Genomic DNA, 17,594 nt, shown 5'->3' with positions numbered 1-17,594 from the left:
ACTACATGGCAAGCACTCTATCATCTAACACAGCCACACATCGATCAAGACGCATCCAACACATGGCTAAGAAAAGGCAATATATACAGTGAGACGGAAGGATTCATGATTGCAATACAGGATCAAACAATAAACACCAGATATTACAGCAAGCATATTATTAAAGATCCCAATACCACAACAGATAAATGCAGACTTTGCAAACAACAAATAGAAACAGTAGATCACATTACAAGCGGATGTACAATACTAGCAAATACAGAATACCCCAGAAGACATGACAATGTAGCAAAAATAATACAACAACAACTTGCCATACAACATAAACTAATAAAACAACACGTTCCCACATACAAGTATGCACCACAAAATGTACTGGAGAATGATGAATACAAATTATACAGGAACAGAACCATTATAACAGATAAAACAACACCACATAACAAACCTGACATCATACTCACCAATAAAAAGAAGAAATTAACACAACTAATCGAAATATCCATACCCAATACAACAAATATACAGAAGAAAACAGGAGAAAAAATTGAAAAATGCATCCAACTGGCTGAGGAAGTCAAAGACATGTGGCACCAGGATAAAGTTGACATCATACCAATTATACTATCAACTACAGGAGTCATACCACACAATATCAACCAGTACATCAACGCAATACAGCTACATCCAAACGTATATATACAACTACAGAAATCTGTAATTATTGATACATGTTCAATTACCCGAAAGTTCCTAAATGCAATGTAACATATACCATACAGTTAAAAGGAAGTCGCGCTTGATCAAGGTCCGCGTCATTTTCAATTTTTAACCAGACATATCGTCTGGGACAGGAAAGAGAAATAATAATAATAAAAGAAAAAGAGAACCTCGATTCATGTGTGCATTTCTTATGCAGTTGACATGTTCCACATTAGAATGGTCACTTAGAATGGTTACTGTGAGATTGATCAATGGAACATGTAACTAACTATGTCAGATGTCCCACTTTTTTCTACTATGCACTAACAATGCAGCCATCTCCTGCTGTGCCATACACATCAGGTGCTCCACGAGAGGACACCGTATTGACTGCCTCCATATATGCGCTGTTAGTGCATGGAGTCCTTTCATCGATAAACAGTGATTAAATTGGAGCCATGTTTGTGCACGCAAATGATGCAGCCTCGAGCTCGTGCAGCTGCCATGCTACAACAGTGCCTGCCATCATCGAACTTATTATTATTAGACTTTGCACAAGAGCCAGTGCTGCACACGTTGCTTCTGGGACATACTCTTTAATGTTCAAACATTGTCCAGTTCTGAGCCGACTGTGTCAACCATGCCAGCTGCACCGTGAATTTCATCCATGCACACTGCTGCACTGGACAATATATGACACCAGTGTTCTCATCTACCACACACTGTTAAGTGTTCTACTTCCACACCGCTAGTGCTCCAGGATACTTACACAATCATTCTGCTTAATGTGTTTCATGGACAATCACAACTGGATGTCATAACTGCCATCCAAAGACTTTCTAACCAACCTAAACTGCCTCCATTCAACTCTGAGCAATCAGCCCTATAATTCGCGTTGGCAAAATGCATATTTGCATCACTAGGTATATTGGACGACATTTCTAAATTCATCACATTAATCTTACACCTTGCCAAACACGCTGACTTCATTAGCAGTGTCATCCTCATGCCCCCTGTGCATTATAAATAAGCTAGAACAAAATCTGACTTACTATGATTGACACGTACCCAGAACAGCAGTTGTGACAGACCGTATGCAATGAACAGCTGGAAGATAAAAATTCATCACAGTTGTGGTGCTGACTGTGAACTTTTTACATGCAAACCTTATGCCACACAATACATACACTCTGATAGACAGAAAATTTGCCCCAGTGGACAGGTTACATATCAACAGCAGCACTGTATGAAGTTTCCAGAAACTGTACCACCACAGCACATAAGAATGCCACAACGTAAGACATGCTCCAGTCCGCCTCGAACGGAGCTGAGAACAGTCGACAGTGACATCACCACCACAACCTTGGCCATTCCCTGGCTAGCTACAAACAGCACCACTGCTGTGGCTCACAACACTGTGACACCCTATCTCACTATCACTATTAACACAGCTGCACTGGTACCACGCACAATTTGGTGACACTGTGCGCAATTGCTGAATTCCCTACTTGCACTCAAAATGCCACGTGCAGACTGCACTAGTCGCATTGCGCCACATCGTGGACAATAACCTGACTTTGCACATATCGAACTTCACATGCATACTCAACAATGGATAAACTATAACACGGCCGACTTTATATACTAGATCACATCTGGAGCACAACTTCCTCATGGATACTGGTTCAAATGTTGGAAAAGTTCCCATGGAAATTTTCACAAACTTTAATAACTCATCAGCAGTTCAACCTCCACCTACCAACGACCCTGTGATCTCAGTACACAGAATGGTTGATCATGCGTTCCAACTTGGCAAAAATATTCACTGGCCTTGGATATTCCTTGCTACCAACATAAATGAACCGGTATTAGGCATGGACTTTCTTTGACATTTTTGCCTGTCGAGCAGCTTGCCTCTGCCAGTGCACTCTCTCTCAGGTTCAGCTGGTTCAACTAACAACGTTAATGATGAACCCTCAGCTATTATTTAAGATTGTGAAACAGCCATCGACACGATCACGGTGACACAGCAACAACATCTCGACACTCATCAACAAGCAGAGATTCTCTGAGGTATAATGAAAACCTATTTCTTCATCTTCATAATGTTTCGTGAGATCTCATGCGTGTTCTTGAGCAACAGAAGACGCTAGGGGTCAATCCACCCACATGATGGCCCCACCCTGCTGGATATCCCCACCAAGCAGATGTGCTGCCAATGCAAATAACTCACCATTACAAACACAAGATAGTCCGGTGCTTTTGGCCTCACCTTTTCTGTTCACCAACGCTGCAGTCCACCTTCACCATCACGAGGACAAATGCTCACCTATGAGCCATTCACAATGGCAGAATGTATACCATCAGCACACCACAAGGCATGTCGATTAGCTCCTACTCTCCTGCAAGCAGGCAAGATGACAATCAGTGACCACTTTCAGCCAGTGATTATTCACATTTCTGACAGCTTATGGGCTTGCCCATTAAACTCATCCTGAAAAAGATCGGTTCTCTCTGACTTCGTGATGAATACTGATGGATTAATTCTCGAAATATACAAAATAGTTATCCCATCGCCAACATATACGATTAAACACACTCCTCGCAGGTGTGATGGTCTTCAGTTGATAGACTGTCTTCAGATACCGATGCATCTAGAAGACATTGATAAAATAGTGATCATTACCTTGTTCAGCCTGTTAGAGTTTCCGTTCATGCACTATGGTCTGCAAAAAGCTGCACAAATTTGGCAGAGATTTGTTGATTGTATCCTCTTTAAATTAGACTATTGTTATGCATTATCTCAATGAGATCTTGATTTTCTCCCACTAAATGAAGACCATTAGCGTAACCTCGAACCAGTTGTTACTACTCTTCAAGAGACCGGGGTCATCATAAGTGAAGAAATGTTTCAATTGCAAAAATCAAAGGTAGCCTTTCTAGGATACACACTAAACATTGACGACATTAAACCCACCCTAGAACAGACTGAATTAGGGCAACAGCTACAGCTTCCAAAAATGTATCACGATTTACAATTCCTTGGAATTCCCTGTTTTTACCAATGCCATCTGTCACACATAGCAAAAATTCAAGCCCCATTCACCAATGCTCTTGCCAGACCGAACACACATGGCAAGAAGTTGGTATGGATACTGCAAATGCAAACTGCATTCGAACAAGTAAAAGCTGATCTCACACAAACAGCAGTGCTTGGTCACCCCGGCTCCCAGATGCACCCCTCACAGTCATGACATATGGGAGCAAGACAGTTATTGGTGCAGTCCTTCAGCAAGTAGTAGACAGTGAGATGCAACTCCTTTGTTTTCTTCAGAAAAAACTTAAAATCTCACAGTCAAAGTGGTCCACATTTGACCGAAAACTCTACACCGTGTACGAATCAGTATGATACTTCCGCGAAGACATCAAGAGAAGACAAGTAGCGATATATGGACCATAAACGTGTAGCAGATGCAATATGCAGCCTGTCCAAGGACATCAGCCCCTGTTGTTTCTGTCACCTGGATCTGATCTCTCAGTATGCTACAGACATTTGATATCTGGAAGGAGCTGATAACATTGTTGCAGATTACTTATCATGCATTAACACTACACTACCCTCGCTCATGACCGTGTGCTCTAACAGCTGATTGCCAATCTCATCAACAACAAAACATCAAGCTTACACAGTGTGCAGTATATTTTGCCCGGCACTAACATTCGCTTACTGTGTTATGTCTCAGAAAATATAGTGATATCCCTCATACCAGCCTCCATGCACTGTGCACTATTCAACCAAATTCACAACTTGGCTCACCCAAGTGTCTAATCAACAATGCGACTGATGACCAAATAATTCATGTGCCTAATATCAAACAGAACTGGGTGCAGGCCTGTCTGCCATGCCAACACAACAACACAAGGTGTCATGTACAACTGAGACTCAGGTACTTCCAAGATACCATGTGCCTGATTCCAGCATTTGGATCTGATATGCCCACTTCATAAATTGAAAAGCTATTATTACATACTCTCAGTATTGACTGTATATCTCACTGGGTTGAGCTGGTACCCATCAAAGATATTGTGACTGAATCCAAAGTCCATGCATTCATCAATATGTGGGTATCCCACTTTGGCTGTCCCTGAGACAATTATTACTGACGAAAGATGCCAATTTGAGTCACACACTTTGAAGCCCTGTCACCTCTGCGGCATGACAGAAATGCTGAAGACCATACTCATGTGCCACATGGAAAATTGGACGGAAATACTACCCTGGGTCTTGCTTGGCACCCATACAGCCTTTAAGAAAGATCTTCAGTCCTGTCTGGCCAAAGTACTGTATGGGGAAACCTTCATCCTTCTAGCAGACTTTTGTACTAGCAGCAACTACATATGTGCTCTCCGAACTCCCAGCTCTGGTACAACATGTGAAACAACACATCTGTAACTCTCAAGTCCCATCCTCAAACGCACACACAATATCTAAAAAATTTGTGCACAAACTGCTGTTGGAGTGTGAATTTGTGATGTTCCATGATGATAGCATTTGACCTTCATTACAACCTCCTTACATGGAACCACTCCGAGTCATCAGACAAGGGCCGCATGACACACCAAGGTAACTACAGTATCCCTCCACAGACTTAAGCCAACCTGGATGTTGTGGGAACTAGCTGACACTGACATGGAGAATGCAAATGTGCCATCACTTCACAGTGTTCACACACTATCAAAATCTGCATATTTCAGCCAGAGGACCTCACTGTGAAAATAGTCAACAATGATCTCATTACTGATGCATGCCGAGATCTTCCAAGCACATTCTCAATTCAGTCCATTCACCTACTATCACACTGCTGTCGACAACCCTCTCATGTCAAGTGCAAGGCCCGCTTATTGCGCCAGTCCTTGAATGGCATCTTCACCTACCCACATCCGCAACACCACCAACATTGCTCTCCTCACCTGGAGTATCTCAAAAACCGTAGCAACAACCACTGACATGACATGCTCCACCGCATTTGAGGCTTGGCTGCACACTATGACCACTGACACCCGTGGCTCTGTATCAAGTACATGCTGCCTCCATCACATCAAAGACACAGTGAGAAAAAGTCCTGATAGCACATCTGGTCGCGGGCAGCTGCACCCACAGTCAATGTGGGTCAGTCACCTCTCCCTTTAGTGCTTCGCCCTAGGGGAGGGAAGGAAGGGGGGCTCTGTGGGGACAACAGCACTATTGATGTCAGAGACTAAAGAGTCACAGCTTCAATGTTTGACTGGAGACCAAAGACAGTCTGGTTTTGACGTTTGTATTGTACAGATGTCTTGTATGCGTTCTCTAGTAATAAAGTGTTATCTATTCATAACCATGCTGACCGACTTATTGGTTCTTTCTCCCATATCCGCATCGGAGATCTACCACTCAATCTATAGCACATTCTAGCTGCATATGTTTAGTGAAATGTAAACAGTTACTTTTTCAATCTTTCTTTAAACATCAAATTGTTAAATGGCTGCTTGCATAATTTTTAGTAACTTCCTGTAACTCTGTAATTAAAGTGATACATCCGTAAAAATTATGGACAATCCTTAATAGTTGGCAGCCATGTAAGACCAGAGAAAGTCAGAACTGAAAGACAAGTCAGGTGACAAAATTTCACATCTCAAAAGTTCTAAAGAAAGTTTCTGACCATTAACACACATTTCATCCTGATTTTTCCAGTTCTAGGACGTGAAATAGGAAATGAGACACTTAAAGTAGTAAAGGAGTTTTGCTATTTGGGGAGCAAAATAACTGATGATGGTCGAAGTAGAGAGGATATAAAATGTAGACTGGCAATGGCAAGGAAAGCGTTTCTGTAGAAGAGAAATTTGTTAACATCGAGTATAGATTTAAGTGTCAGGAAGTCGTTTCTGAAAGTATTTGTATGGAGTGTAGCCATGTATGGAAGTGAAACATGGACGATAAATAGTTTGGACAAGAAGATAATAGAAGCTTTCGAAATGTGGTGCTACAGAAGAATGCTGAAGATTAGATGGGTAGATCACGTAACTAATGAGGAGGTATTGAATAGAATTGGGGAGAAGAGGAGTTTGTGGCACAACTTAACAAGAAGAAGGGACTGGTTGGTAGGACATGTTCTGAGGCATCAAGGGATCACAAATTTAGCATTGGAGGGCAGCGCGGAGGGTAAAAATCGTAGAGGGAGACCAAGAGATGAATACGGTAAGCAGATTCAGAAGGATGTAGGTTGCAGTAAGTACTGGGAGATGAAGAAGCTCGCACAGGATAGAGTAGCTGGACAGCTGCATCAAACCAGTCTCTGGACTGTAGACAACAACAACAACAACAGGATGTGAAACTTTCTATAGAACTGCTAAGATATGAAATTTTCTTGCTTAACTTGTCTTTCATTTCTGACTTTTTCTCTTTCCTAATGAGGTGATCTATACTTTCATTCATGTGTGTTGCCAGTTTTGGTGCACAGCAGTGAGATGTGGACATTGCGAAAACCATTTAAAAACTGGGTATTGGTCCATAAGGTATGGAGAGATGTCTTACAAATTACTAGGAGAGTTAGAAAAGCAAACAAACAGATCAGGGAATGTACATGAGTGGAAGGTATAATTATGACTCTAACAAAAATGGAGTGGAGATGGGCAGTGTATGCCATTTGAATGGATAGAGTGGATGAAGAACATTATTTATGGCATTTCAAGGGATAAGAGAAGACTGAAATGGTGAACCAATTAAAGGTGAGCAGGTGACAGGAAATGTATGGGAGCAACAGAGATGCATATGACTGAACACTGTAAAACATGGATAATTCTAGAGGTAGATTTTGTACAGTAGTGGATATCAAATGGCCATTGCTGATTATGTTTCATAAGTGGACACACATCTTGCTGCCATTGATGACCATTTATATAAATGCCCCACCAACTCAATGAAAAAGAAATTGCTTGTACAAGTAAGAGTTGTTTGTACTCAACCGAATTAAAATTTCAGTTTGAATTCCAAAATACGAATAATAATCAACATATTTTATAATGAACACATACTGCAATTATTAAGATAGCTTTCATCTGACAGGTATGTATCTTCTCTTTCAGAAACTTCTACCTTTTATTCTGGATCACTAGTGAAATATCATTGAGCCCGCATCTCGTGGTCGTGCGGTAGTGTTCTCGCTTCCCACGCCCGGGTTCCCGGGTTCGATTCCCGGCGGGGTCAGGGATTTTCTCTGCCTCGTGACGGCTGGGTGTTGTGTGCTGTCCTTAGGTTAGTTAGGTTTAAGTAGTTCTAAGTTCTAGGGGACTTATGACCACAGCAGTTGAGTCCCATAGTGCTCAGAGCCATTTGAACCATGTTTTTGAAATATCATTGATTTCTGGTTCAGCTTACTGCTCACAATTTCAAAATCGTACAAAGCTGCAAAATACGTACAAAAGTATTACTACTTTTGACATTCTGTGAACTGTGGACAGACTCAAGTGGCTTATTTGTGCTGTGATCTAATGGCATAACAAAATAGTTCTCAAGGCAGGCTTCCCCAAAAAGCCTATGAAGATGCAGTTGATATTTTACAACTTAACACCACAGATGAGAGTAGTCTTTATGTCTTACTCAAATGTATATAAGCCATATACTTGTCTGGAATTCCAACGCATATTCACTCATATCAGCATCATGTTGTAAGTGATAAAGAACATATACAGACTCCAAGGACCAGTTTACAGTACAGACACATTAAAGGAAACAGCAGACTGTAGTGCCTAATAATGATGTGATAATCCACACACAGAAACTGAGATTTATAAAACATATCTTTTTATTTATTTATTACCAATGTAGCATGTTAGTTATTACCTGTAAATGTGATTAACTGTAAAGAGAAGCATAAAATAAGCCTTTAGTTATAATGACAGTTTATCCATAGCTCTGTTTGATGCTTTACCTAATATTTTGTTTTCTCCATCTTACCTCACAATTCATGCTCTCACTGTGATCAGTGCTGTGCATTCTGTTAAAATAATGAAAAAGAGGAAAGGCAATTTATATTAAGTGTCATTGGAAAGCAGTGTAGATTAGTGTGGACTGATATGACACTATTTTACAAAAGTCAAGACTAAGTCTAACATTATTTTATTAAAATGTCAAATATAAAACTACATGCACATTAAAAATTATACAGTATAAAACTTTACATTTTGCACATAAAATACAGTTAGTTCCTGAGAGATGCATGAAGAGACAATTTTATCTCAAAATGGGTTCCATCACTGAATTTTAAACATTGCATCTGTTGCATTTTTGTCGTGACTTCTCAGCTGAAGAAGGTTGAATTTTCTGGAAACCTGAGCAAAATTCCCACGTCAACAGTTTAACAAACAAATAAGCAAATGAAAAACAAGAAAATTTTATCTAATGTCTGAATGTGAAACTTACCATCAAGGTCTGTGCCACATGTAATCATCCTACTTCTCACAGACTCTTCAGACTTTACAGAATTCTCAAATGCCATACATGCTATCCTGTAGAATAACTCTTGAATACCTTCACCAGTGCTTGACGAAACTGCCCAAAATTCTGCTTTCAGATCCGTGGCCATTTTGATTGCATATTTCTCAACTTCCTTATATGCAATGGCCGACTGAAATAAAAAATAATAGCCCTGGATTAGTCAGAATGAAACTAAAAAAACAGTGATAGACCTCTAGGTAAGTGGAAGATATGACCAAAGTTAGTGGGTCATTTTTTCTAATAAAAAAATGGACCCAGAGAGAGAGAGAAATATTTTTGGGACAAACAGAGTTTCACACCATTAGATTTTGGGAGAGGAACCAACGAAAAACATGGAGTCTGGTTCAGATTTTCAGCAGCAAATATGGTTCAGTACAGCTTATATGTCAGGCAAGAGGCAATGCCAGCTCGTTTGAATCCTAGGGATGTGCTCTTGGGATGCTACATCCAGTATTCACTTTGCTGGATGGTGTACAGCATGCTCCATGCACTTCCTTCACTTGGGCATGTCCCTAGAGTTGACAGTGCATACACGAAGTTTCTATTCATTGCATAGTGGTTGTTCATGGAAGATAGTTTGTAAAATAATTGAGGATGTAATTTATTAAATATGTGATGTTATTCACTTTACAGAAAGTATAATTAAAGAAGCATTATGAAGTGATTTTTTCTTCTTCTTTCAAAAACAGCAAGCCAGTACTGTTCGGTTCAATGTAGATGTGACTGCAACTATATCTTCCAATTGGGCATATAAGGTGTGTATGCAGAGTTTTCTGCCCCTAATTATAGGGAGAGGTGGTAATTCAAAGATCTACAACATAGGTACAATTGAGGGGCGTAGTGAAAGAGACAGCTATCCCACACATATGGGATGTCATGAAGGTCTCAGTTAATAAATGTCAAAATACATAGTTAGTTCTATATCCCAGCTGCTATACATATCCAACTGTACTCATTTTGAGTTGGTATGACTCTCTGTCCCAGATGGACTTATCTCACATCTAAGGGCCTGGATTGTAAACTGTATTTACACCGATGGACCAACATTTTGAGCTATGGTATTTACTATCAATTCTTTAACATTAAAATATACACAATATGTCACAATTTCTTCATTTCAACATTATTTTAGAGCCTTAATGTAATTTCCATAATTGATCATATCAGTGAAAGCTAGAATATGCACATGTTAGTTTGTGTGTATAAACTGGAAGTAAATGCTTTAGTAAAAATGCAAAGACAAGAAGTCTTACTCACAAGCAGGATACTGGTTATGTGTGTAAGATTTATGGAGCTAGTTCTAGTGTCGACTGGTGCTGTTGTGCTTCATTAGATAACTGAATGGGTATAATACTCAGAAATAATTTTTATCAGGATTGATTTTACAGACAGAGTGTACTCATGATCACAAATGTGACCGTAGTGGTCTTTCAGTAAGGGAACAAAACTATTCTTTTTGCGTGTAAGGAGAAACTACAAAATGATGAATATGAGACAGTCTCCGTGAAATATTTTGTATTTTCAGCATTTCAAAAAAGAAACTTTCCACAATTACCAGGTCGTGTGAAAATGATAGACAGGATGATAATCTTGGTAATGAATAATGAGGAAATTTCACATCACCTCACTTTTATCAGAAACGTAAACATGCACACATAACAAAAGTGTCTTGGAATCTCTATGGGATCGTGTAAAAAGTTCCCATTGCACATTGGTCATTATTCTTGAAGTGACATTACTAACAGTGTGTATACAAAAATACAATGAATTCTGTAACTGAGTCGTATCATCTATGGGAAATGGAATGCGAAGACAGGCATAAATACTGCATTATTGTATACAGCCCACAGTCTTTAGTACAGATTTCACTTAAATTATTTTTGTCTGAAACCTGCAAAGGATGCAATGAGTGGGCTGCTTCAAAAAATGAAGGCTGAAGCTAATGCAGCTCACACCTTACTGAAGCAGTTGTAACTGGGTACAAAAAGTAATGAATATTGTTACTGCTTGGTAAGGTATGAGTTACAGCAAACATTACCCAAAATTACTGGCTGAAGCAGTTTATGATGCCCAACACTTTTGTGCATACAATCTTGGCATTCATGTATGAAAAACAGACATTGTGTATATTTGTATCTGCCCACAGAGTACAGACCCATATGGTCTTCTGACATGGTGTGGTGTTTGCAGCAGAAAATGTGTTTCATAAATGGAATCTGGCTTTATTTCCAGATTCATGTTCAGGGCAAAACTAAAATAACTGTTTTCATCCTGTACTAAGAGCTTGTTGGCTTGGGTATGAATGATGATATGGGGCAATATTTCTTCATATTAGGGCACACCTGCCTTTCTAATGGGCAGTAATGTGTGTTTGGTGCTGCTGCGGTAGTGTACGGGAAAGTGTCATCACTGAATGACTGTAGGAGGATACAGAATGACTTGGATAGAATTTCTATTTGGTGTCATGAATGGCAGCTTGTTCTAATTGTGAAAAAATGCAAGTTAATGCAGATAAGTAGATGGTTAAAGTTTCAAACACATGAAACTGAAGAAAATGCCTTCAACCTAAAATATGAAAGAAAAAAATTCACACAAAATATTAGAAGAATCAATAGAGGATTCCATAAAGATATTATAAACTCTATAGACGGTAATTATCATTAAACCAACTCCAGGAACTACTATAAAATCTTTGGGAAACAACTACAACAAAATGAGGCCTCTACACTAATACTGAAAGATGAAGATGGAAGAATGACACACAGTAACAAGGAAAATGCAGAAATAATGGCAAAAGCATTTAACAAACTTTTGAATTGCGAGGAACCCAAAGAACCCTTACAAATCAACATAAATACACCAATAAAAACCAAACCTAACAAACTAGACCCTCCAACTTTCCAAGAAATAGAAAAAATTCTTAAAGAACAAAAAAATTATAAGGCATGTGGAGAAGATCAGGTTTTTGTTGAAATGTAGAAATATGCAAGTCACACAGTCAAGACCTCCTTACACGTGGCTCTAACAAAAATTTGGGTAACAGAACGATTCCTCGAACACTGGACCACAGCTATCATCCACCCACTGCACAAAAAGGGAGATAAGAGCAACCCAGACAACTACAGAGGAATCTCTCTCCTAGATTGCACATACAAAATTCTATCCAAGATCCTATATGAAAGAATCATGGAGCAATTAGAACAGGAGTTAGGGGAATATCAGGGAGGTTTCAGACCATGGAGAAGCTGTGCAGAGCAGATAATTAGTTTAAAATTGATTATGGCATACTACAAGAAATGGAGCAAACCTCTGGTAATAACATTTATAGATTTTAAGAAGGCACATGACAGTCTCCACAGACCTTCAGTATTAAAATTTTTAAGAAATCTAGGACTCCATCCAAAACTAATTAAAATAATACAACTCACTCTAACCAACACCAAATCGAAAGTGAAGTTTAGAGGAGAAATTTCGGAACCATTCCTCATAAAAACAGGCTTAAGACAAGGTGACTGCCTATCACCATTACTGTTCAACTGTGCACTGGAATACATAATGAGAGAATGGTACAAGGACAATCCAAAGATGATAAGAATTGGAAGTGCAAAAGATGATATTAGCTTAAACTGCTTGGGATTCGCAGATGATCTTGCTCTCCTAGCCAACACCATTCAAGAAGCCAGGTAACAAGTGAAATCACTACAAGAAATAGCAGAGAAAGTAGGCCTTATAATATCATTTGAAAAAACAGAGATTATGCTAACTGATCCACCACTTGCAAACAAAATTACAATAGGAGAACAGGAAATCAAAATTGTTGATAAATTTAAATATTTTGGTGAAATAATAACATACAATCTAAACGAGAAGCCATCATGGCAGAATAGAATAAAAAAACTGAACTACACAAATTACATTACCAAAACTACATACAACAAAAAAAGCCTATCTATAGATGCAAAATTAAAACACTATAAAACAGTTACACAACCAGAAATAATGTATGCAGCTGAAACTATCTTCAAAACAACTAATACAGCAGAAATTGACAGAATACTAAAATAGAAAGAAGAATAATTAGGACATGTATAAATGAACAGTATAAAATAGATGGACATTGGAGAATAGCATCAAATGAAACAGTATATAAGAAAATAGAACCAGTCATGAGCACAATCAAGAAGAAACGCATCTCATTCTTTGGACATCTGATGAGAGCTCCAGAAAACAGAATTAGTAAAAAAATAATACAAAAATTGTGGAAAAGCAAGAGTGACATTAAATGGACCACAGAAATTAAGGAAGGATACAAAAGAACTCCAAATTACAGTAGATGACCTAAAAAACAAGACCGAGAAAACCAGAATGCTGCAAGACCCGCAAACCAGACTACAACTGAAAATCAATAAAAGGAGTACAGGAAGAGTGGTCTCAGATGAAGAAAGAAAGAAAACATCTGAAAGAATGAAGAAATATTGGGCAGATAGAAGAGCAAAACACCTTTCATATAAGAATAGACTCTAATAATTATATTACCTAAATATCATATTATGTTATTGTTGAGCCAAATTGTATCACTGTGTAACAACTTGTTTACAACTTTGTATTTTTGACTAGAGTGGTCCAATGAAGGCCATAAAATAAATAATAATAATAATAATAAAAGTAGGAAAAACAGTTTGTTTAAAACAGTCACATCAATTAAATATCTAGACGTAACACTGCAATTACATAAATTGGAATGAGTACCTAACATCAGCTGTAGTGAAAGTGAATGGTTGATGTTGGATTATTGGGTAAATTCCATGAAGGAGTAGTGCATTTATTAAGGAGACAATATACGGAACACTTATGCGACCTGTTCTTCAGTACTGCTCGACTGCTTGGTATCTCCACCAGGTCAGACTGATGTAAAACATCCTGGCAGATTCCATTAACATGTGTGCATTACGGAAATGTTCCAGAAACTCAAATGAGAATCCCTGGAGGGAAGAATTTACTTTTATGAAACAATTTTGACAGAATTTAGAGGACCAGCATTTGTGACATACTGCAGGAGAATCCTATTGCCAATGAAATACACCTCACCGAAGGCTGGAAGCATAGAGACAGTCATTTTTGTCTAGAGCCATCTGAGAGTGGAGCAAGAAAAGGAAAGACTAACAGTGGTAAAAGGTACCCTCTGCCATGTACCCTATGGTTGCCAGCAGAGTATATATGTATGTGGACGTAGAAAACTTCTTAAACAGTTTAATGATTTATTTTTGAAATTATCCATTTATAACACTAATTTGTTGTTTGTTGTTGTAGTTGTTGTTGTGGTCTTCGGTCCAGAGACTGGTTTGATGCAGCTCTCCATGCTACTTTATCCTGTGCAAGCCTCTTCATCTCTGAATAACTACTGCAACCTACATCCTTCTGAAACTGCTTAGTGTATTCATCTCTTGGTATACCTCTACGATTTTTGACCTCCACACTTCCCTCCAATACTAAAGTGGTGATGCCTTGATGCCTCAGAATGTATCCTGCCAACTGACCCCTTCTTCTAGTCACGATGTGCCACAAATTCCTCTTCTCCCCAATTCTATTCAGTACCTCCTCATTAGTTATGTGATCTACCCATCTAATCTTCAGCATTCTTCTGTAGCACCACATTTCAAAAGCTTCTATTCTATTCTTGTCTAAACTATTTATCATCCATGTTTCACTTCCATACAAGTCTACACTCCATACAAATACTTTCATAAAAGACTCCCTGACACTGTGGGGCAATGGATGGAAAATTTGTTCTATTGTTGCCGTTCTCAACACAGGCTCTCTAACTACAATTTTGGCAACCAGGAAGTGATTAGCAAAAATGTGATGCCTGTAATTAAAGTTCACTGTGCCCACTCTGATGGTGAAATCAAGTTATTGATCATTGAAGTTCATTACACTGAGGATTTAGGATGATGTCTGGGATTCACAGAAAATGCAGTTTACTATAACAATTTTCACTATATTCTGAAAACGATAAAGTGTAAAATTTCAGACAAATGTTTACCCAAGCCATGCTACTATCAGCTATTGTGCTATCAGAGCTGTTCAGAGTCTATTGCGCAGATCCTATTATCCCTAGGTAACGAAACTGTTCAATAATCGTTATCGATGTAAAGGTTCAAAGTGAATGCTCGCCAAAATTTGATGTTAATACTCATCAAATGCCATGCTAGTAATGGTACAAGGTCTGTCCTGCAGTGACACGATGAAAATACGACGTACACAAACTGAGAATAAATCACTGAAGTTGTTTCGCAATTTACACTTTACCACAATACGAACTCATTGTTATGTGCATACCGAGTTACATAATACAGCATCCTAGGCTGTACCTTGCAACTGCACAGATGCGACGCGGCTTCCGACATGGAGTGCGCGCTGATACAAATCTAGAAGAGAACTGGGGCCTGACTGTAGCTTGCAGCGCTCTTATTTATACAGCTGCGCTGCAGACTGCCGAAGGCGCAACCGACAACATTTGCCTTCCTGACTAGCTGCTGGGGCTAGCAGAACACCACTTCAAGTTACTAACTAATTAATTGCTTCATTCGCTGAAGGCCAATGAAGCTCTCAATTTAATTGTGCTATCAGCACACAGGTAAGTATCTGTAATAAAACTCTGGTGTGGCTAGGTTAAATACTTTTGGCGAGAGAATTATTTTAGTTGCACTGCAAGCAATAGATGAGCTCTGAACTTGCCCTTTGGAGAGACACTACAACTGTAGTTTTATAGCTACCTTTTGGAAACTTCTCAAATCTTTGTTATTATAGCGTATCTCCAATCTACCTAAATCTAAACATCCTAGCTTTATTTAATCACTTACTTAATCTATCTTGCTTCCGTACACACAAAAACAGAAAATCATGAATTTCAACCAAAATATTACTTTGAGATCCAGCATGCTGTTTCCATTAAATTACAGTGAAAAAAGGAATCGGAATATAAATTTTGAAGTTTCTAGCTCTTTCCTGTTGCACCGGTGATTTTTACATAAAACGTCCAAATTTCAAAAACTGTTAAAGTTACTAAACTGAAACTTATCACATTATTATTTTAGCATCATTCCTGACATGCTATTAACTTTTCAGATCACTTACTTTACTTTTAAGGTATTGTGTAACATTCGTGACGTCATAGCTAGTTACAGCAGACTAGGCTGGCACACAACGGAATGCATATGAATTCTATATGGCGTGAGTAGGCTGCTTCCATACAACACTTAAATCTAAACTTTACGTTAACAATTTTCTCTTCTTCAGAAGTGCTTTCCTTGACATAGCCAGTCTACATTTTATATCCTCTCTACTTTGACCATCATCATTTATTTTCTCCCCAAATGGCAAAACTTATTTACTACTTTAAGTGACTCATTTCCTAATCTAATACCATCAGCATCACCTGATTTAGTTCAAATACATTGCATTATCTTGTTTTGTTTTTGTTGATATTCAACTTATATCCTCCTTTCAAGACACTGTCCATTCCGTTCAACTGCTCTTCCAGGTCCTTTGCTGTCTCTGACAGTATTACAATGTCATCGGCAAAGTTTTTATTTCTGCTTCATGGATTTTAATTTCTAGTCCAAATTTTTCTTTTGTTTCCTTTACTGCTTTCTCAAAACACAGATTGAATAACATCAGGGGCAGACTACAACCCTGTCTCACTCCTTTCTCAACCACTGCTTCCCTTTCATGCCCCTCAATTCTTATAACTGCCATCTGGTTGCCGTAAAAGTTGTAAATAGCCTTTCACTCCCTGTCTTTTAACTCTGCCACCTTCAGAATTTTAAAGATTGTATTCCAGTCAACATTGTCAAAAGTGTTTTTTAAGTCTACTAATGCTAGATACGTAGGTGTGCCTTTCCTCACCTGTCTTCTAAAATAAGTCGTAGGGTCAGTATTGTCTCGTGTGTTTCAACATTTCTATAGAATCCAAGCTTATCTTCCCCAGGGACGGCTTCTACCAGTTTTTCCAGTTGTCTGTAAAGAATTTGTGTCAGTATTTTGCAACCATGGCTTATTAAACTGATAACTCAGTTATTTTCACACCTGCTCTCTTTCGGATTAAAATTATTACATTCTTCTTGAAGTCTGAAGGAATTTCGCCTGTCTCATACATCTTGCTCACCAAATGGAAGAGTTTTGTCATGGTTGTCCATCCTAAGACTACCTTATATTCTTAAAAAATCTCAAGTTTGTAATACTACACCAGTTTTTTAATGAACAAATTTCCAGCAAAATGTAGTTTTTCTCACATTTAATAACATGTTGGGTATCTCCTTTTGGCACTAGCCCCCTCAATTTATGTCAAGAAAAAAAT

At 38.6% G+C, this 17,594-nt stretch overlaps 1 protein-coding gene across 1 annotated transcript in view; it reads right to left on the bottom strand.

Moving 5' to 3' along the window:
* Positions 1-8,891: 8,891 nt before the first annotated feature.
* LOC126252931 (ras-related protein Rab-34-like) overlaps positions 8,892-17,594 on the bottom strand; it is a 99,244-nt gene continuing 90,541 nt past the window's right edge. Inside the window, exons 6-7 of the mRNA XM_049953926.1 lie at positions 9,161-9,365; positions 8,892-9,069 (exon numbers count right to left, since the gene is read on the bottom strand). Of these exons, the coding sequence (XP_049809883.1) occupies positions 9,002-9,069; positions 9,161-9,365 (273 nt within the window). The 3' untranslated portion in view covers positions 8,892-9,001. The remainder of the gene's footprint in view (positions 9,070-9,160; positions 9,366-17,594) is intronic.

Source organism: Schistocerca nitens, chromosome 4, assembly GCF_023898315.1.
Source record: "Schistocerca nitens isolate TAMUIC-IGC-003100 chromosome 4, iqSchNite1.1, whole genome shotgun sequence".
Lineage (NCBI taxonomy): Eukaryota > Metazoa > Arthropoda > Insecta > Orthoptera > Acrididae > Schistocerca > Schistocerca nitens.
The sequence above is the reverse complement of the archived record's forward strand: the minus strand, read 5'-3'. Positions and strand labels throughout refer to the sequence as shown.